We start from the raw sequence: 22,120 nt of genomic DNA on the forward strand, positions 1-22,120 counted from the left end.
TTGTGGAACATAAGGAATAGCATGGAGGACATGAGGAGAAGGAAGGGAAAAATGAAGAGTGGGAAATAGGAGGGAGAGATGAACCATGAGAGACTATGGACTCTGAGAAACAAACAGGGTTCTAGAGGGGAGGGGGGAGGGGGGATTGGTTAGCCTGGTGATGGATATTAAGGAAGGCACGTACTGCATGGAGCACTGGGTGTTATACGAAAACAATGCATCGTGGATCACCACATCAAAAACCAATGATGTATTGTATGGTGACTAACATAACATAATAAAATTAAAAATAAATAAATAAATAAATAAATAAATAAATAAATAAAGGTGAGGGAAGAAGGAGCCAACAGAAGGCAGAATAAACCAGATACCACTTATTGAACAATTACTACATGTTAGATCCTTGATTTCATGACTGCTAAGCCCCCATCAATTCTGCAAGGTATTATCCCTCCAGATGAAGCAATAAAAACCAGGGTGTTTATAAGTATGTTGCACAGGCAGTAGTGGATTTTCACCAAGGTTTGTGTGACTCCAAAAAGTCATCTTTGAGTAACAGGCTACCTATCTAAGAATATCCAGGTACAGAGGCATTTAAATAAACTCACGTACAGCCCAAACCTGTATCCAAAATACAGACAATGCAGTTAGATGCCGGCCCGGGGCCCGACACACCCCCAGGCCCGACCACCAGCACGCTCTTCCAAAGCCAACGACAGAAGGACCAAAGCAAGCAACGGACCAGACGGCCTCATGTCACCACCCGCAGCCACCCCCACTACAAGAACTCCCTCTACGACACCCTGCAGGGTGGTTATCCGACTGTTCTCAAACCCTCTGGGGGATGGGCCGCCCACTGCTTCACAAATCAGGTGAGTTTATTTATGGGCAGCCTCATCTGTAGAAAGTTCTTCCTCAACTAGGAAGAGCTCTGCCACCCACTACCCCTCGTTCTACACAGGACCATCCACTCCCTCCTTAGATGTCTCCTGGAGTATGAGAACCACAGCTGAACACAACACTGCAAATGTGCTGTGACCAGTGTTTATCCACTCACTCCATGAGTATATATGATGCACTCTCCGTGTGCTTTTCTAGGCACTGGTGATGCAACACTGAACGAGACTGGAAAGGTCTGTTTCCTCATCCTAGTGGTAAGAGTATGGAAGGGAATGGACATTTGCGGCGTCCAGGCTGCCCGGTCTGAACCCCCTTCAGGTGTCCAAGGAATCTGCCACAGGAGGTGTCTGGATGGGAAGCAGGGCCCATCTCCCCCTACATAAGCCACAGGCCGGACCCCTGCCCTCCTGCCCTTTGGCGGCCAGGGCACAGGGCAAGCCTGAACCGGGCTTGGCTAAGCAGATGCACAAGGAAGCAACTAGCTCTGAAACTCTGACTCTGAAGCAACCAACACAAAGGAGCAGAAACAGTGGAGAATTTATCTTGCTGGGGGTGGCAACATCCAGTGCTGAGTGACAGCAGAAGCCATGGTGACTACCAACACATGGTGCCAATGCTGACCGCGGCATCCTCAGGAGACTCGCCCCACGGCCTGGTCTGTGCTGTGGCTGGGCCGCTCAGCCTTGGTTCACGCCTGTGTTCACACCTGGCCACCCGCCTGCTCTAACAGAGATGGAAGGCCTGTCTAGAGCCCCAGAAGCCAGGGTCCTCCAGGGCCCTAGACTGAGAATAAACAAGTTGGCCAGCCAAGCCTCCAGGATCTCTCCAATCGGGCAGACACCTGTCCCTCTTCACCAGAACGTTAGTCATTCCTAGAAACGACATTTGCCCAAGCTAAGCACATAAAGGCAAGGGACACAAGCGCATTTGGCACCTGGCCTGAAGCTTCCGCACGGTCTCCTCATCTTGCCGGGCCTGTCTCTCATCCTCAAGGGCCTCCTGCAGTTTTAGGTACATGTCTTCCAGCTCCCGGACTCGCTGCAAATACTGCTCCAGTTCAGAGGACTTCTGGGCAACCTGTTCTTCCATCTGCTGTCTGATCTGATGGTGTAAAAGGGTCACGTTAAACTCCGGCTGACGTTCACCCTCAGGGAAAGTCTCCCACTGCTCCTCCATCCTGAACGATGACCGCAGCCCAGCAGGGTGGGCACGGCCCCATCCCGCGCTCCCAGAACTGAGGTTGGAGGAAGGAGAGCACCACACCCAGAGTCCACGGACACAGACTACAACCCTCATGCTGTATTCCTGCCCTGGGAGTGCTCCATCCCTTCCACTCCACACTTTAAGATTCAAGTAAAGAAAATACTGTTTCCCTGAATAATTTCTCTTTAAATTCCTTTCTATTATAAAGCCACAACCTCTTTACCCACAGTCTTCTCTAAAAGGAATGAACCTCTGTCCAGTCAGAACAGCCAGGGGGTTAAAACAAAGGGGAAAGGGATGACGGACCGGCAGCCAGCGACGACTCCTCTTACCTGGCTGCCTCCTCGCCCCTCTTCTCCCTTCCTGGGGCATATCCAGCCCTGGGGGGCCTCAAGCACCCAAGTTAGCACCCTAACAAGTATATGGGTTCTCCTTTCTGTATTAAACAGTTTTGAATCTCTGCCTTAAAAACTGAAAGACAAGGACATCTAAATGTAATAGCACACACATTAGCATATGTGTCTGCGGTTTACAAAATATTCTCACTGCTCACTTCATCCTCGTAAGAGTCATGAGAGATCACATGACAACGCCTCCAATGTAAAGAGAAAACTCATGCTCAAAAGCAGGACCAGAGAGGAAAGAACCCAGATCTCCTGGCTGTGAGTGCAGCGCTCCTTCCCCCCACATCTGCCTGCCTGTGTTCTTTTCTCTCCTAACATGAACTTGTCTGTTTTGACCCCAGCAACCAAAAGTTACTAAAAAATGTCACGAGCGTCTATTTAATAGGCACTGGGCTCAGTAGTCTGCCTCACATTACAACTCCACGTAAGACCTGTGTTCCAATGAACTAGCTAACCACCTACAGCAACCTGGCTCTTGGGGGTCTTGGGGGATGGGAACCTCTAAGATGAATTAGAGCTGCTAAGAGGAGCAGACCAGAATTCATATGTTCTCATGACTTCAGAACCTCCCACTTTGCTCATTACAGAAGAGAAATGTCATGGAACCCATGCTTACTTTTTCCATAGCTATTTATTTTCCAAGCCAGGACTCTTTGAGAAGGAAAAGGAGTGCTGTTAATAATTATAACAGGATGGCAAGGACTATCCCAGCAAACCAAGACATACAGTCACCCTAACCACAGTACTTATCACCCCATTCCATGAATTTCTATTCTGGGGTCCTAAAAGCAAGGTTTATGTCTTTTACCTTTATATCCTTGGCATAGTACCTCGCACAGAGAAGGTGCTCAATAAACCCATACTGAATGAAGAAACACAGAACTTCCCTGAGGCCACTGCAAGTCAGAAGCAGAGCCCAGCTGACAAGATGGCCTCACTCCAGCCTCCCAGGCCTTGGTCCCTTCCCCTTCAGCCAGACTGGCTCTGTGAGCGAATGCAGCAGCGTTCCCAGGTTCCCAGCTGTGCAGCACTCACAAGCTTCTCTCGCTCCAACTCTGTGCTGAACCTGGCCTGTAGTTCCACTTGAGTCTGAAGACGTTTCTTTTCTTCTTCTGCTGCGCGAGACGCTGCTTCTTCCAGTTTCTACCCAATCAAAACCCCACCCATAGAAAAGCAGTAAATATTAGAGTGGATATCATCTCACACATTATTCCTTAAAACTTTTACCAGAGATTGACTTATCAGAGGTGGCAATGAGGAACTCCATGGACCCATTCCCCCAGCAAAACACCCACAACTGGTGAAAATAATTTCCAAAAAACCCCCAAAACAACCATTTAAAGTCTCTGGAAATCATCCTAAGAGCATACAGCAAATGGAGAACATTTATCCAAGAAAAATCTACCCAATCTTCGTAAGAACAGTGAGTCTATGGCATCTGAGCCATAGTGTGCCCTCCTGCCCCCCGCCCCCCAATGTCAGTAAGAACAAAGTTCTACTCCTGGTAATGAAACCAAGAACACAGGGCTCCCTCTTTCCTCAGCTCATAGTCTAGCCACGGTACGCCCCCAGGAAGGACAGCCGCTAGCATTCTCATTCTTCCCAGCTCCTTGCTGCAGAAGCTCTATTCCAAGCAAGAGTGACTGGGGGTCTGAGACTCTTTCCTCCACCCTGCACCCACTCAGAGTGGAAGTTCTGCCTCAGGGATGACAGGCTGCGATTAGTAGACACGATCACCCTTGCCCCCATTACCTGTACAGCAGAGGTTCCACACCAGGAGAGGCAAGACCGTAAGACCAGAGGCTACCACCTCCACCTCGTGATAGGCCCACAGAGCAGGAGCATCCCACCAAGGGAAGTAGACCACTTGTTTCTGCCACCAGCTCCAGAGCCCTGGCACAGAGGTTTGCCCAGGCAGACAGGCAAGATCTGAAGTTCTCCCCAAAAGAAATGATGTCATTTAAAACACAGGGTGAGGAAGTTCAAACTTAACGATGCTCTTGAAAACAATGGAGATTTTAAGGAATTAAGAAGCAGCTCATTGCTCCATGAGACCAACAAACTAAACCACAGACCAGCTAGAAATTTGACAGAGAGAAACACAGACAGCAAAGCCCTCATGTACTAGGAACAAGTCTCAAAGACTACATGTGGGCTTGAATTTAAATAATATCAGACTGAGGAGCAATTTAGGCCCCATGCCATTGTTGAAAACCATAGAGCTCTAACAGCTGGGTAGGATACCAACAGAAGTAGACAGCTTAACAGAGAGATCAGAAACAGAGACACACAAAGAGAATCCTGCTAACATCATGGTCACCCCAGGGTACTGTGTGCATGTCCAAGGCTGTGCCTCTGAAGAAGACAGTCAGAGCTTTACAGTGTGAAGAAAACAGACTTCACTGAAATAGCCCAGCCAAGTCACTGAACAAATGAACAAGCAAACAACAACAAGCCCTCAGGGGAGGGAAGAAATCCATATCCAGAGTTACTACAATATATTGTCTAAAATGTCCAGTTTTCCAAATGGAAAGATATTTCATGCTCATGGGTTGGAAGAACAAATATTGTTAAAATGTCCATACCACCCAAAGCAATCTACAGATTTAATGTAATCTCTATCAAAATATCAACAGCATTTTTCACAGAACTAGAACAAATAATCCTAACATTTGTATGGAACCACAAAAGACCCCAAATAGCCAAAGCAATTTTGAAAAGGAAGAACAAAACTGGAGGTATTACAATTCCAGATTTCAAGATATACCATACAAAGCTGTAGTAATCAAATCAGTATGGTACTGGCACAAAAACAGACACATAGATCAATGGAACAGAATAGAAAACCCAGAAATAAACACAAACCCACAATTATATGGTCAAGTAGTCTACGACAAAGGAGGCAGGAATATGTAATGGGAAAAAGAGAATCTCTTCAACAAATGGTGTTGGGAAAACTGGACAGCTACATGCAAAAGAATGAAACTAGACCACTTTCTTACACCATACACAAAAATAAATTCAAAATGGATGAAAGACCTAAATGTGAGACCCGAAACCATAAAAATCCTAGAAGAGAGCACAGATAGTAATTTCTCTGACATCGGCTGTAGCAGCATTTTTCTAGATATGTCTCCTGAGGCAAGGAAGACAAAAGCAAAAATAAACTATTGGACTACATCAAAATAAAAAGCTTCTGCACAGCAAAGGAAACAATCCACAAAACTAAAAGGCAGACTACTGAATGGGATAAAATATTTGCATATGATAAATCTGATAAGGGGTTAGTATCTAAAATATATAAAGAACTGATACAACTCAACACTAAAAAAAATAATAATCAATTAAAAAATGGGCAGAAGGGGATGCCTGGGTGGCTCAGTCGGTTAAGTGTCCGACTCAATCTCAGCTTGATCTCAGAATTTCAGAGAGAAAGGAATAGAAAAAGTGTTTAAAGAAATAATGGCCGAAAACTTTCCCAATCTGATGGAAAACATTAATCTATACATCCAAGAATTCAACAAACTCTAGGATAGACACAAAGAGATACACACCCACACATCATAATAAAACTGTAGAAAGACAAAGACAAAACGAAAATCCTGAAAGCAACAGAAGAAAAATGATTGATCACACACAAGGAAACACCAGTAAGACTGACAGCTGAGTTCTCGACAGAAACATGACTAGTTCTGGGCAAAGTATTGAAAATAGAAGGGAAGTGTGACACTTCCAGCTGGAATACTTAATTGCCAAATCACTGAACACTTAGTCCTCTGGTACAGTGAATAGCAAGATTTGAAATAGCAGCTGTTGCATCAGCCTGGATTTCATAATTACAGGTGTATATACTCTGCTCCAGCAATCCCACTTCTGAGAATTAATTCTATAGCTAAATTAGAATGTGTATAAAATGACACAGGTCCAAAATAGTTCCCTGCAGTATTGCCTATTTAATCAAAAGATTTAAAACAAACCAAATGTTCATCAAGAGGGGACTGGCATTGTTTCTTTTTCTTTTTTTTTTTTAAGATTTTTATTTATTTATTTATTTATTTATTTATTTGAGAGAGAGAGAGAGAGAGAGCCAGCCAGAGAGACAACACAAGCAGGGGCAGAGGGAGAAGCAGGCTCCCCACTAAACAGGGAGCCTGATGCAGGTCTCAATCCCAGGACCCTGGGATCATGACCTGAGCTGAAGGCAGACGCTTAACTGAGTAAGCCTCCCAGGTGCCCCTGGAATTGTTCTCTTAATTTCTCTTTCTGATAGTCCATTATTAGTGTATAGAAACAACAGATTTTTGTGTATTGTTCTTTTATCCTGTAATTTTACTGAATTTATTAGTTCTAACAGTTTTCCCTCTCTATAATATCATGTCATCTGCAAATAGTGACAATTTTACTTCTTACCTTCCAATTTGGATGTCTTTTCTTCCTTTTTCTTATCTAATTGCTCTGGCTAGGACTTCAAACACTATGTTGAATAAAAGTGGTGAGATTAGGCATCTTTGTCTTATTCCTGATCTTAGAGAAAAAGCTTTCAATTTTCCACCACTGAGTATGTTAGCTAGGGGCTTTGCATGGTATTTATTATGGTGAGATCCAGTCTCTCCATACCTGCTTTGTTGAGAGTTTTTAAATCAAAGTCAAATTTTGTCAAACGTTTTTCTGCAACTATTGAGATGATCATTTAATTCTTATCCTTCATTTTTATAATGTGGTTGTATCATACTGATTTGTAGATAAACACAATTTAAAAATGTGAAATATGATATCAAAAGCATAAAATGTTGGGGAGGGGAAAATACAAATGTTGAGCTTTAAAATGGGATCAAACTTAAGTTATCAACTTAAAATTGTGTTACATGTATAAGTTGTGTAAGCTTCATGGTAATCACAAAGCAAAATCCTATTTTAAATATGCAAAAGAGAAAGAGAAAGAAATATAAGCATAGCACTAAAGAAAGTCATCAAACCATAAAGGAGGAAAGAGAAGAAGAAAGGAACAGAAGAAATACAACAACAACCAGAAAACAATTAACAAAATGGCAACAAGTACATACCAATATTAACTTTAAATGCAAATGGACTAAACTCTCCAATCAAAAGACAGGGGCGCCTGGGTGGCTCAGTCGTTAAGCGTCTGCCTTCGGCTCAGGTCATGATCCCAGGGTCCTGGGATCGAGCCCCACATTGGGCTCCCTGCTCCACGGGAAGCCTGCTTCTCCCTCTCCCACTCCCCTTGCTTGTGTTCCCTCTCTCACTTTGTCTCTCTCTGTCAAATAAATAAAATCTTTAAAAAAAAAAAAAAAAAAGACAGAGTAGCTGAATAGATTTTTTTTTTAAAAAAAGGCCCCAATCCACTGAATTGTACACTTTAAAATGGTAATTTTATGCTATATGAATTATATCTCAATAAAGTTTCTCATTATTTAAAAAAAAAAAAAAAGACCTGTCTATATGCTGCCTACTAGAGACTCAGTTAAATGTAAGGACACACACAGACTGAAAGTGAAGGAATGGAAAAAGATATTCAATGCAAATGGAAATCAAAGAAAGCTAGAATCCTATACTTATATCAAACAGACTTTAAAACAAAGCCTGTAATAAGAGGCAAAGATGGGTGTTTTATAATGATAAAGGGGTCAATCCAACAAGAAGATATAGCATTTATAACATTTAAACATCCAGCACAGGAGCATCTAAATATATAAAGCAATTAACAGACCTACAAGGAGAAATATTCAGCAATACAATAATAGTAGGGGACTTTAATAGCCCACTTACATCAATGGATATATCATCCAGACAGAAAATCAATAAGGAAACATGGTCCTTAAACAACCCATTAGACCAGATGGGCTTAATGATATATATAAAACGTTCCATACAAAAGCAACAGAATACATATTCTTCTCAAGTACACATGGAACATTTTCCAGGAAGATCACATGTTGGGCCACAAAACAAGTCTTAATAAATTTGAGGACTGAAATCGTATCAAGCATCTTTTCAACCACAATCATATGAAACTAGCAACTCCACAAAGAAAACCAGAAAATTCACAATTTGTGGAGATTAAACAACATACTGCTGAACAACCAATGGGTCAAAAGAGAAATAGAAAATACTTTGAGACAAACAAAAGTGGAAATATAACGTACCAAAATTTGCAGGATGCAGCAAAAGCAGTTCTAAGACTGAAGTTCTTAGCTATAAATGCCTACCTCAAGAAACAAAAGTCTCAGGGGCACCTGGGTGGCACAGTCGGTTAAGCATCCAACTCTTGTTTTTGGCTCAGGTCACGATCTCAGGGTCATGGCATCAAGCCCTGCATCAGGCTCTGTGCTCAGCACAGAGTCTGCTTGGGATTCTCGTTCCGCTCTCCCTCCCCCCCTGCTCAGACTCGCTCTCTCTCAAATAAATAAGTAAATCTTTTAAAAAAAAAAAAAAGGAAAGAAAGAAATTAAGAAAGGAACAGAAGTCTCAAATGACCTAACTTTACACTCAAGGAACCAGAAAAAGAAAAAAATGAAGCCCAAAGTTAGTAGAAGGAAGGAAGTAACAAAGATTAGAGAAGTAAATAAAAGAGACCAAAAGACAAGAGAAGATCAATGAAACTAAACTCATTCTTAGAAAAGATAAATTGACAAGCCTTTAGTTAGACTCACCAAAGAAAAAAGAGGACTCAAATAATAAATGAAAGAGATGTTACAAAGGATACCACAAAAATACAAAAGATCATAAGAGACTATTATGAACAATTACACACCAACAAATCAGACAACCTAGAAGAAATTTATAGATTCCTAAAAACATAAAACCAATTTGATTACTAGGAGATTCAATCAGTAATCAAAAACCTCCCAACAAACAAAAGTCCAGGACCAGACAGCTTCACTAGTGAATTCTACCACACATTCAAAGAAGAATATCTGTTCTTCTCAAACTTTTCCAAAAAAACAAAAACAAAAACAGAAGAGGAGGGAATTCCTCCAAACTCATGAGGCCAGTGTTACCCTTATACCAAAACCAGACACAAGAAAAGAAAAATTAGGGGCTAGTATCCCTGATGAACATAGATGCAAAAATCCTCAATAAAATATTAGCAAACCAAATTCAACAATACATTAAAAGGATCATACACCATGATCAAGTGGGATTTATTTTTATATAATTTAAATTTTTGAACCATATGATTATATTACCTATACAAAAGATTAGATTTTTTTTAAAGAAACCAAAGTAGAAATAAAAGTTATTTGGGAGAGGAGGGGGATGAATAGGTAGAGTACAGAGGACTTTTAAGGAAGTGAAAATAAGCCTGAATGATACTGTAACGGTAAATACATGTCATTATACATTTGTCCAAACCCATAGAATGCAAAACACCAAGCATGAACCTTAAGGTAAACTATGGACTTTGGGTGCTATGAGTGTCAGTGTAGATTCATCAATTTTAACAAGTGTACCACTCTGGAAGAGGATGCTGATACCGAGAGACTGCGTGTGTTGACACTGAGTTATATGGGAAATCTCCGTATCTTCCTTTCAATTTTATTGTGAACCTAAAAGTGCTCTACAAAAATAAAGTCTTTTTTCAAAAAATAATATGTGGGTAATCCCTTTAAAGATATGTATTAATTTACAAAAACCACATGATTTCTTGTTCCTTCTTCCAAATTAAATGAGGCCAATCAAGTCTTACAAAACCCACAAATGTTATAGAATTCCAGGTGATTAAAAGCTTCATCTAAGCAGTTTTTTTCTAAATATGCTTTAATGAAAAATTGGGATGAATTTTATTTCTTAACAAGAAAAAGAAAAATAAAGATTTTTAAGGGATCTATAATAATTTCTCAACACTTGTCAAATCCCAAATCAGTTGCTTAAATAATTCTGTAAAACTAGGTAGGAGGAAAGCTGTCTAGTTTGGCCTAGGCCTTGTCGGCTCTGGGCATACATTCACACAAAGCAGAACAGGCCATCTACATGCTCATGGGAGGCAGAGTTTAAAAGAGTCTAAAGGTTCAAAATGATGCCAGATAGATGAATCTCAAATGCATGATGCTAAGTCAAAGAACCCAGTCTTGAAAACTTATATACTGTGCAATTCCATTTATATGACAATTTGGAAAAGGCAAAAATATAGGAACAGAGAACAGATCAGTGGTTGCTGGGGGTTAGGGATTAGTGGACAATCTGAGTACAGAGGGCAGTGTGAGGAAATTCTTTGGAGCATTAGAATTGTTCTGCATTCTGTCTGTGCTAATTACAAGAATCTAGACACATGTAAAAACTCATACAACCATACATAAACCATGCATCTTACTGTTTGTAAACTACTAAAAAATTAAAACAAAAGAAAAAAGGACACCAGAACTTTCAAGTATTGGCAATACTCTATCCTAACTTGGGTAGTAGTTTCAGGAGTATTCACTTTATGATGCTTTGTATACACTCTTTCATACTCTCTTCTGTAGGACTCTTGCATAATTTTTAAAAATTATGAAAGAAGGACAACAAGCCCAGATTCCCACCCCATTCTTTTTTTTTAAGATTTTTTTTTTTTTTTTTTTTTGAGAGAGAGAGCACATGAGGGGGGGAGGGTCAGAGGGAGAAGCAGGCTCCCCGCCGAGCAGGGAGCCCGATGTGGGACTCGATCCAGGGTCTCCAGGATCATGACCTGAGCCGAAGGCAGTCGCCTAACCAACTAGCCACCCAGGCGCCCCCCACCCCATTCTTAAAACACCCACTACTGCCATGTGTACAGTGGATGAAGGAAGCAGTGATCACATACCACAGGTGCTCACCCTAGCCTATTAAGGGAGTTTTTAAAGAAAATGTATTACAGCAGAAAGGCAAGATGCAAGAGTGATTCAGGAGGAAGAGCAACAAGACCTGAGGAGCTGCTTTTAGAAAGTAGGTATACACTCTGGAAAACAGTATGGAGGTTCCTCAAAAAGTTAAAAGTAGAACTACCCTCCAGCAATTGCACTCCTAGGTATTTACCCAAAGGATACAAACAGTGATTTGAAGGGGCACACGCACCCCAATGTTTATAGCAGTAATGTCCACAATAGCCAAAATATGGAAAGAGCCCACTGACAGATGAATGGATAAAGATGTGGTATATATATATATATATACTCAGCCATTAAAAAGAATGAAATCTTGACATCTGCAACGACATGGATGGAACTGGAGGGTATTATACTAAGCAAAATAAGTCAGAGAAAGACAAACACCATATGATTTCACTCATAGGTGGAATTTAAGAAAGAAAACAGATAAACATAGAGGAAGGGAAGGAAAAATAAAATAAGATGAAAACAGAGAGGGAGGCAAATCATGAGACTCTCAACCACAGGAAACAAACAGGGTTGCTGGAAAGGAGGTGAGTGGGGGGATGTGGTTATTGGGTGATGGGCATTAAGGAGGGCATCACTAATAATATACTAATAATAACTGAAACTAATAATATACTGAAACTAATAATATACTGTATGTTAATAACATACAGAAACTAATAATATACACTATGTTAACTAATTTGAATTTAAATAAAAAATTTTAAAAAAAAGAAAAGAAAGTAGGTATGCTGGATAGGAAAAACTGTTTCTAATATCGTATGCCCACATAATTCCTAAGGTTATAAAAGTATTAGAAAATTCTTTGAGTCTACTCGGAGGATGTCAGCACAAAGTGTGCCATTTCCATGGCCTGCAAAGAGAGAAGCCCACCAGGAATGTGGGGGCTGGTACTGTGAGCATCTCCCATACTCCAGGGTGCTACAGAGGAGACACGAAAGGGTCTTAGATCTTGTAGGTAGCAGGTGCTCACTGACTCAAGGCAGACAGGCTCAATCAACCCCAAATAAGGATGGTGCCCAGACACCGAAGACCGACTACCACCCCCAGAACCATGATACAACTGAGCAACAAGGTTTCCCAATGAATGCCAATTATCCTATACAATCTACGGTACTTGACCTCCTAGCCCAGAGATGGAAGGAGAAACTGACCCAGACTGTATCTTACACTCTGAACAGTGAGACCCCTAGCTCTATACTAAGGGTATTCAGGAGTAAAGATGGGAGCTAAGAAGGGAAAAACTAAAAAAGCAACACACCCTGCCCAGGTCACCAAAAATGACCTTGACATCCTTAGGGGAATAAAATTTCTCATCTTTATCTGACAAAATTCAACTGTGCTCACCATTCTTATAAATGTTCTTTTCCGGTCAATGAAATGCCTTGCTGACCTGAGACCCTCATACTTCCAAGGCTGGGAAAACCAGGATGTCTCACTCAGTAATCTAGATCCACTTCCTGAGAAAACAATTTACCAAAACATCTCTCTAAAACTGCATGCAGCTGGTCTTGGTAGGCCCAGAGCTTGTAAGTAAGGTAGCTGGGCTCCTACAGTGAAAGAGAGAGGCCTCCCCCAGCCCAGTGTCCATTCCCACCTTCCTCACGGTCTCCAGCTCCTGCTGCTTGTTTTCATTGGCAGCCTGGAGCTCCTTCATCTGTCGCTCCAGCTCCTCTTGTTCAGCCAGCAGCTTCTTCCGGAGTTCTTTCCGACGCTGGCGGGCTTCTTTATGTGGTGGGGGGCTGCCCAACTTCAACAGATGGATAGTAGAATGAATGGCTATAAAAGGCACAGGACAGAAAAAGGGACAGACTGTTTATTCTTCGTATGCAGATGGCATACTGGGAAGAAAACCAGAGACCCAGTGTAGATTCTGATTCTGCCATTAAGTAGTGGTGTGACCTTGCATAAGTCATAACCTGCAGCATCAGTCTCCTCATCTCTAAATGTGATCTCTGGAGTCCCTTCCAGCTCCAAAACTCCATAACTGCATATCTGTGCTTAAATAGATACTTGATTCGGGAATATCACACACATTTGAAGAACTTACAACACTTCCAATTCCCTTCTCTATATTTCTCAAAAGGCCAAATAAGAATAAGACATAGTAAGAGTTGAGATTCAAACTTCTTAATATCTGATTTGCTACATGCTGGGTTTAGTCTGCCTTTATCTATGCCTTCTGAAACCATATCCTTATACACTTCCTTCCTGAGATGGTAAGAGTAGCTACCATTTACTGAATACTTGCTATATGTATACCTTTACATGCATTATCTAATTTTTATGTATCTTCCTGATTATTTGAATTAATTTTAATTTTTTGACAGCTATTACTTTCACATTGTTCAAATTCAAAAGCATGAAAAGACATACGGGAAAAGTCTCCCTCCTGCTCCTATGCCCAAGTACTGGCTTCCCCTCTCCACTACCAACTAATGCTAACAGTTTCTTGTCTTTTCCAGAGATATTTTAAGCATATACAAATAAGTATGTATATACATCCTCCACCTTCTTTTGACATAATACACTCTTCTGAGCCTTCGTTTTTTTCACTTACTATATCTTGGAGAGCTTTCCATGTCAGTATATAAAGCATTATACAGGGCACCTGGATGGCTCAGTCAGTTAAGCATTTGCCTTCAGCTCAGGTCATGATCCCACGGTCCTGGGATCGAGCCCTAACTGGGCTCCCTGTTCAGTGGGGAGTCTGCTTCTCCCTCCCCCCTGCTCATGCTCTGGCTCATACACTCTCTCTCTCAAATAAATAAATAAAATCTTTTAAAATAAATAAATAAATGAATAAATAAAGCATTATACATAAGTACTGTACAGAACCCCATTGTGTTTCTTCTATCATTTATTCAACCATTTTGCAATTAATGGACATTTAGGTTGTCTACAATCTATCATATTTTTGCAATGATGTGCCATTTTTAAAATGTGCAAGTATATCTTCATTATCTAATCACAAAAACCTTGAGAGGTAGGTACTATCTTTTTTTAAGATTTTACTTATTTGAGGGGTGGCTGGGTGGCTCAGTTGTTAAGCATCTGCCTTCGGTTCAGGTCATGATCCCAGGGTCCTGGGATCAAGCCCCGCATCGGGCTCCCTGCTCAGCGGGAAGCCTGCTTCTCCCTCTCCCACTCCCCCTGCTTGTGTTCCCTCTCTTGCTGTGTCTCTGTCAAATAAATAAATAAAGTCTTTAAAAAAAATTTTTTTTTATTTATTCGAGAGAGAGGTAGTGAGACAGAGCATGAGCAGGGAGGAGAGGGAGAAGCAGGCTCCCCGCTGAGCAAGGAGCCCGATGCGGGGCTTGATTCCAGGACCCTGAGATCATGACCTGAGCCGAAGACAGATGCTTAACCAAATGAGCCACCCAGGTGCCCAGAGAGGTAGGTACTATTATTATCCCCATTCTACAGAAGAGGAAAAACAGCTACAAAATTCATAATTCAATTCAAGTGACCCAGGAAAGAGGATTCAAACCTAAGTGCACTTGCTTCAAAATCTTAAGCCACATCAAAATGACCACAATTTTCAGTATAACATAATTTTACTTATATCTAAGAATATCATATTCAGAAGCCCTGAACTTTCATGATTAAAAAAAAAAATCTCATACGTAGTGTTTCATTCTTTACTAATTTTAGAATAATCAGTTTAAAAGTTATTAAATCAAAAGTTTATGTTCTTGAAATAATTATTTGAAACTAGTGATTTCTTGTGAAAATAACAGATCTTAAAAATTACTGGAAATATTCAAAAGTGATGGCATTATTCCTCTTTTGTTTTCTGTATTACTAAAAATTCCAGATGGTCACTTCAAAATTCTTCATAGTCCTTAAAAGAGGAAATTCCATTCTCTTTAAATAGTAAAAGTAAATAAAACTTAAAATGTCCAGTTTATAATTTTCCCACAAGTTCATTATGCAAATGAAACTGATGAAAAATTTGGGAACTCCCCTCAATTTGTTTTTCTTTTAGTTATTATGCTGCATGCAGAAATAACTACAATGAGGGAACAATGCTTTAGTATCTTTAATGAGATTAAAAATACAAAGTCAGAGCTCTCAAGTTATATCATGACAAATAATAAAAACTGCCTTACCCTGAATCCACTCCTGTTTCTTCTTCTTATCTGAGGCACTGATTTCAAAGGTCTTATCAAAACATTTTATGAGAAAAAGGCATTTCTTCCCATCTTTGTCGGGCAAGGACTAACACAGAAAGCAAAATTGGTTTTTAAAAATTTTATTTTTAAGCATTTAAATTTAATCTGAATTATTTATACAAATCTGGCTGAAATTCAATGTCAATGAAAAATATCTATAAGAGCATATTTCTGATTTACAAAATGCTATTCTCTAGGCAACATTACCTATGGTAACAATGACCCCTGATTAGTATATTTCATCTGGACTGTGAGAACCACCAACACCTGATGGGGACACCATGCTTTGGCTTCCTGAGCACAGTGACTCTTGAATGTGAGCACACCCCTTACAGGAACCCTGGAAGGTATATCCACGTTGTTACAACAGGTATTGACTCCAATGCGCTATGAGGCTACTAAGCCAGGGTGATTCCCACATTCACCTGATGCAAATCCACTCTCTTTGCACTTGGGCTGGTATTGCTAGCAAGCCGTGGCTCCTGTCCTATATCCTTAAGTAGACTGGTATGGTCTATGGTAATCTCGTGAGTCTCCATGTTTAGCTGAATCTAAGAAGACCCCTTAGTAGGCAGTGCACACCCTGAGACATCGATATACGTACACTATTTCATCCATCAAAATACACTGTCATTTATGAGCAAGATTTTAGGTATTTTACATGTTCTTCATCAAATACAGATGTGATGATAGTTCAGATATAAATTAAAAACTCAAAATTTATGTTTCTTGAAGACTTCACTTCTTTACAGAATTAATAGCAATGAATAAGGTGTCCTAAAAGTCACCTAAAATATTCAAAGATAATGCTCGTATTTTCTTTAGTTTTATTTACTGTACTCAAAATGGCCCAGATTTCCCCATATATTCATGATTTAAAACACTGTCTTCCTGAATATTTTTTGGCTTTCTTTTTTATAACTCCATTTTATTCAATAAATGTTTCCTTAAATGTTCAAATAAATCTGACTTAATCCCTATATTTTGTTCATGAGACAGAAAATAAATTCACATTACAAAAAACTTTTGTCAGGTATCTTCAGTTTTTGGTTCAGAAAGTCTGGTAACTGTATGCCTATACTATTTTAGAAATGTTAATTTTAAGATTATTTTAAGGTTCTAAAGCCTAGAAGCAAGATAAAAAGACTTGAGCAGCAGGGGGCAGCATCAGAAAGACGTAACAAGAGGCTTACCTCCACACAGCAGTTTTCATCCAAGAGAATGTCTCCTTTCTTATCCTTCAGATCCTCACTCACATAATAAGAAATTATGTTGGGTTTCAGTACAAACCAGCGTTCAGTCCAGTTTTTCCGTCTATGGCCTTTTTTCATCATGTAACCCTATGAAAGATTAAATCTGATATAAATGCCTGGCCCTTTACTTATTAGAGCTAATATCTCTTCCTTGAATACATGAGTATAAGTGGTTCTTGACCTTTGTGGATCATGAACCCACTGAGGACCTATGAAGGCCAGGGGTACTAAACCCAGTCAAATACATGCATACAAAAGTTTACACATAATTCTGGACCTGCAGAGACAACAGTCCACCCCACCCTCCATCCCCCAATGCTATATACGTAGTCTTAGAACTCCTGGTGCTAAAATCATTGTGATCTTTTTTAATTCCTTTTTTTTTTTTTTTCTTAAAGAGAGGGAGAGAGAGTCTTAAGCAGGCTCCACACCCAGCATGGAGCCTGACATGGGGCTCAATCTCATGACCCTGAGATCATGACCTGAGCCGAAATCAAGAGTTGGACACTTAACACACTGAGCCATCCAGGTGCCCCTAAAATTCCTTATCTTTTAGGGATACCTATGGAAATATTTATAGATAAAATGAAATGTCTGGGGGATGCCAAGGTGGCTCAGTCAAGTCCCGCATCGGGCTCCCTGCTCAGCAGGGAGCCTGTTTCTCCCTCTGCCTGCCGCTCCCCCTCTTGTGCTTGCTCTCTCTCACTCTCCCTCTCTGACAAATAAATAAAATCTTAAAAAAAAAAAAGAAATGTCTGGGATTGTTTCAAGATACAGGAGAGGAAAAAGTAGGAAGGGTAGGATCAACCATGTGTTGGTGGTTACTGGGGCTGGATGAATGGTATATGAGAGTTCACTATACTATCCTGTCTATTCTGATTAAAACACATACACACACAAAACCCTGATAGTGATTCTCAGTAATTTAAAACCTCAATCAATGAAAATGCTAAACTTGGTCAAATATATCTTTTAACCAATCACCTTCTGGCACCAACCTACCCTTCTACCTGACCTCTCACTCACTATTCTGGAGGAAGAATTCTGCTCCAGATGAACAGAAAAGGAACTAGCAGCTAGGATTCTGGCTTCTAAATGTAGCTTCTACACTCACACTTCCAGGCCTATACTTCCTTCCCACATATCAGTCACAAAGTGTATAATTCATATCTTTACTTAAGCAAAATGACACATTATTATAGGCCAAGCCTTTCAGGGTTGTTTGAGAATAGCTGACATTTTCTTTTAAGATTTATTTATTTGAGAGAGAGACTGCTCACACGTGCGAGGGGGTGGGCAGAGGGTGGGAAGAGGGAGAGAGAATCCCAACGGAGCACAGAGCCCAACATGGGGCTCAATCTCACCACCCCAAGATCATGACCTGAGCTGAAACCAAGAGCCAGACGCTTAACCGACTGAGCCACCCAGGAGCCCCAAGAATAGCTAACATTTTAAATATTAAATGTATAAGTGCTGATAGCCTAGAGTGGACTATATATTATCATTAAATATTTATTACCTTGCTGTATCATTTGATTATTATGTCAGGTTCTAATCATATACTTGTTCAGTTTCCTAATCCTTGGACATTTAAATAAAAGCTATCTCATACTGAAATTCATCTGTAGTCCCAATTATCCTGCCATCCTGGTGGGCCTAGAAGTCTTTAGACAGAGACCATGTCTCACACTTCTTTTTAGCACTAAAAACCTACACAAATGAACCTCAATTAATGTTTATTGATGGGCTCAATTAGGGAAAAAGAGCAAAGACAACAACATCACCTGCTTAGTTAATAAAGGACCAAGGTAAGGAAACCCCAACTTGGAGTTATTATTCAGTATAATAATTAAGAAATCTGAAAGATCCACTAAAAAATAAATAAATTCTATTTAACAAGCATTAAGCTTCCCATATGTATATCATATGCTATGCAGGTCATAATCTAATAAATGCAATTTTGCTAAATAAAGGTATTTTCTCCCAAAAGTAAGGGTATTTTTCTGATTTTATAAAAATATATAATCATATGCATACATTCATGTATAGAATCCTATAAAGTAGTAAGTCCAATAACAAGAAAGAAATAAAGAAGAAAATAAAATTTACAGAAATCCCACAATCCAGAGGCAATCACTTTTAACACTTTGGTGACCATCCTTCCAGACAGCCCTACAAATGTGTATCACATTTCATGAAAGGGGTTGCAAGATACTTCCTGTTCAACAACCTGTTTTTTTTCTCTGAACGATATGCCATGAGGATCTTTCAGATCAATAAATATGGCTGTATACGACATGAAAGTACTTTAAAAATAGTTAAAAATGTGGTCATTTAAACAGTTCTTTCAAAATAGTAATTTCCCAATGCTTAAGTGTACTTCAAAATTGTACCAGTGTTTTTTTTTAAATTAAAGCCTAATACAAGACTGGGAAAATAAGAAACTTCATTCCTGTTCTAAATCAGTGTAAAAGTGTAAATGACTTATACCCGATGAAAATATCTTATTTCAAACATGTCAAATTCTGAAGGTGAGGAGACAGCACTCTTACCTGTTTCAACACATCTAATATAAGCTCATTAAAGACTTCATTAATCGCCATGGACACTGTCTGCCGATCCATGCCTTTGCTGAACTGTCCATTTCCAATAAGCTCAATCAGTTCCCACACAGAAAGGCCATCTTTACTGTCATCAAAGTTGATTTTATAATGTTCAAACTGTTCTTGCTGCCAACCTCCTCCCATAACTTCTGTAAGTTTCTTAAGCAAGTATTCAATCTGTAAAAAGAAAAATGTAAAAGTATTAATTCCTAGTCAAAAAAAATAACTTTTAAACTTAGGTATGTATCTATGTTATTTGCACTGATATGGTCAACTTAGGAAATTTTCTTTTCTAGTTACAAAAGCATATCTTTAAATAATCATGATATTATCAGGGAGAAAGGTATGGATAAAACGCCATTGGTCCTATATTAACTTTATAGAACAAGTAAAGGAATCAAAAACTGATAACCCTCTAATAGTATAGTATATCTGTATGCAGAACTAAAGCAAACTGCACACATACAGTATCATACACAAACTAACTGATGTGATTTGATTACTCTCTGTTGGGTAAATATTTCAATATACCAGAACACTGATCTTACTGAACTAATATGCAAGTACTAAGTGAAATAAGCATCTCAAAGTAGTATGTACAAGTTAGTCCTCAATTTACAAATTTTCCACATAAGCCAATTATTTGAAAGTTATGATGCTTCCTCCCATTATAACATTGACAATGTTGGCAACAATGGCTGAATTCCTAGTCCGGGCTAGAAAAGTTTATTAAATCCTGAAACACACACCTTTGTGTAGAAAAACAGTAGAAAATGTTGCTATTGAAATAGCAGCAGGTGAACAAAACAGTGAGGCAGTAATACTCACTGAATGAAAAATCGGTATCTTACTTTCTGAAAAGCCTAGATTTCCTACAGCACTCTTGAATTCACCATGTCCAAAAATGAATGAATCACCTCAACCTTCCAAATGGCTCCCCCTTCTATTATAGATTTCAGCTGCGAACAACACCATTCACCCATGCCAATCCTTGTTCCCCACTCCTTTATACGAAGTCAGTGATAAAAACCTACTGTTTTCACTTCCCTAGATCAGTGTTTTTCAAACTGTAGGTTATGACCCAATATAAAACCAATGTATTAGGTAGTAAACACCATTTTCCTTAATGGAATGAAAATATTTGAGTTCACCTACAATAAAAACAAATGTTTTGTGATAAGTTTGGCATTGTGGGTGTGTCTATGTGTGCTGGGTCATGAAATAAAACACTTATCTTCCCATGGATTACAGTCAAAAGAGAATGAAAAACTTTGTCCCAGCAGTTCTCAAATCCATCCCCTCCTACTCCATCTTCCTTTGTTCAGGCCTCCCAATTGGTATCCTTGACTCCAGCATTGCTCCCTTGCATCTATATTCTGCTAGAGAGATTTTTCTAAAACACAAGCTGAGCCTGTCACCTCCCTCTTTAAATCCTGTCCTGGCTCTCTATCACCTCAAAGATAAAGACCAAGCTCTTCTGTGGCCCTTGGTGAGCACCATCCTCCCAGCCCCACCCCGGCTTACTATCTATCTCTAACAACGTTTTCCACTTATGCCCACTGCAGATTTTACACTTCACCATACCAGATTAGAGGTCTCAAGCTTATTCTGCAAAGGATTAGGTAGTAAATGTTTTAGGCTTTGTGCATCTCTATTAAAGTTACTCTTTGTTTGGATTGGGTTTTTGTTTGTTTGTTTGTTTGTTTTATGCTTTAAAAATGTAAAAACTAGGGCAGCTGGGTGGCTCAGTTCTTAAGCGTCAGCTCAGGTCATTATCCCAGACTCCCAGGATCGAGCCCCTCGTTGGGCTCCCTGCTCCAAGGGAAGCCTGTTTCTCCCTCTCCCTCTCCCACTCCCCCTGCTTGTGTTCCCTCTCTTGCTGTGTCTCTCTGTGTCAAATAAATAAAATCTTTTAAAAAAATGTAAAAACTATTCTTAGCACATGGGCTATACAAAAATAGACTATGGGCTAGATTCAGCAATGAGCCATAGTTTGCCAACACCCGCCATAGATTATAAAGAGCATACCAATTTAACACACTTTTTTATGCTTCTATGCCTTTCCCCACGCTGTCCTCTCTGTTTTGAATACCTCTCCTCATTTCTCTACCTGGCTAACTGGTATTCGTTCAAAATCTGTATTGTCTAGGCTATTCCTACTTCAAGTGAGGTGTGTGGAACAGCAGCATTGGCATCACTTAGAAGCCTGTTAGAAATGAAGAATCTTGGACCCTACCAAAGACCCAAAAATCAAAATCTGCATTACAATAAGAACCCTAGGTACTTCCACATGCACATTAAAGTCTGAGAAGCACTGCTCTAGGAAAACTGCTCTGACCAAACCTAATTCAGGTCAGGTGGTCTTCTCTGTCACTGCACTTAGCATACAGTACTGAAATCACCTCTTTACTCATTTTCTTCCCTACCATTTTCTGAATTCTTTATACAAGGGACCATGTCCCACCCATCTTTGAATCTCCAGAAATCAGCACCATACCTAGAATGTGGTAGAGCTCAATTAACATTTACCAAACTGAAATAAACTAAGCTAAGCCTCAATTTTTTCATCTATGAAATGGACATAGTAACACTTATCATATAGAACTACTATGGGGATAAAACGAGACAAGTTGATTATTTTGCATAGTGTCTGACACAGTATGTACTCCATCAACGTTACTTCCTTTTGTACTGAGTGAGTGGGGTATTATA

At 39.8% G+C, this 22,120-nt stretch overlaps 1 protein-coding gene across 2 annotated transcripts in view; it reads right to left on the bottom strand.

Annotated features, from left to right (window-relative positions):
* SWAP70 (switching B cell complex subunit SWAP70) overlaps nucleotides 1–22,120 on the bottom strand; it is a 60,755-nt gene that overhangs the window by 4,081 nt on the left and 34,554 nt on the right. For both annotated transcript variants that reach the window (XM_081797393.1, XM_081797394.1), the window contains 6 exons: nucleotides 19,358–19,585; nucleotides 16,746–16,892; nucleotides 15,490–15,598; nucleotides 12,975–13,156; nucleotides 3,543–3,650; nucleotides 1,835–2,001 (listed from right to left, as the gene is read on the bottom strand). In XM_081797393.1, coding sequence (XP_081653519.1) covers nucleotides 1,835–2,001; nucleotides 3,543–3,650; nucleotides 12,975–13,156; nucleotides 15,490–15,598; nucleotides 16,746–16,892; nucleotides 19,358–19,585 — 941 coding nt within the window. The remainder of the gene's footprint in view (nucleotides 1–1,834; nucleotides 2,002–3,542; nucleotides 3,651–12,974; nucleotides 13,157–15,489; nucleotides 15,599–16,745; nucleotides 16,893–19,357; nucleotides 19,586–22,120) is intronic.

The sequence above is a fragment of the Leptonychotes weddellii genome, chromosome 11 (genome assembly GCF_054177405.1).
Source record: "Leptonychotes weddellii isolate Sample4059 chromosome 11, ASM5417740v2, whole genome shotgun sequence".
Classification (NCBI taxonomy): Eukaryota; Metazoa; Chordata; class Mammalia; order Carnivora; family Phocidae; genus Leptonychotes; species Leptonychotes weddellii.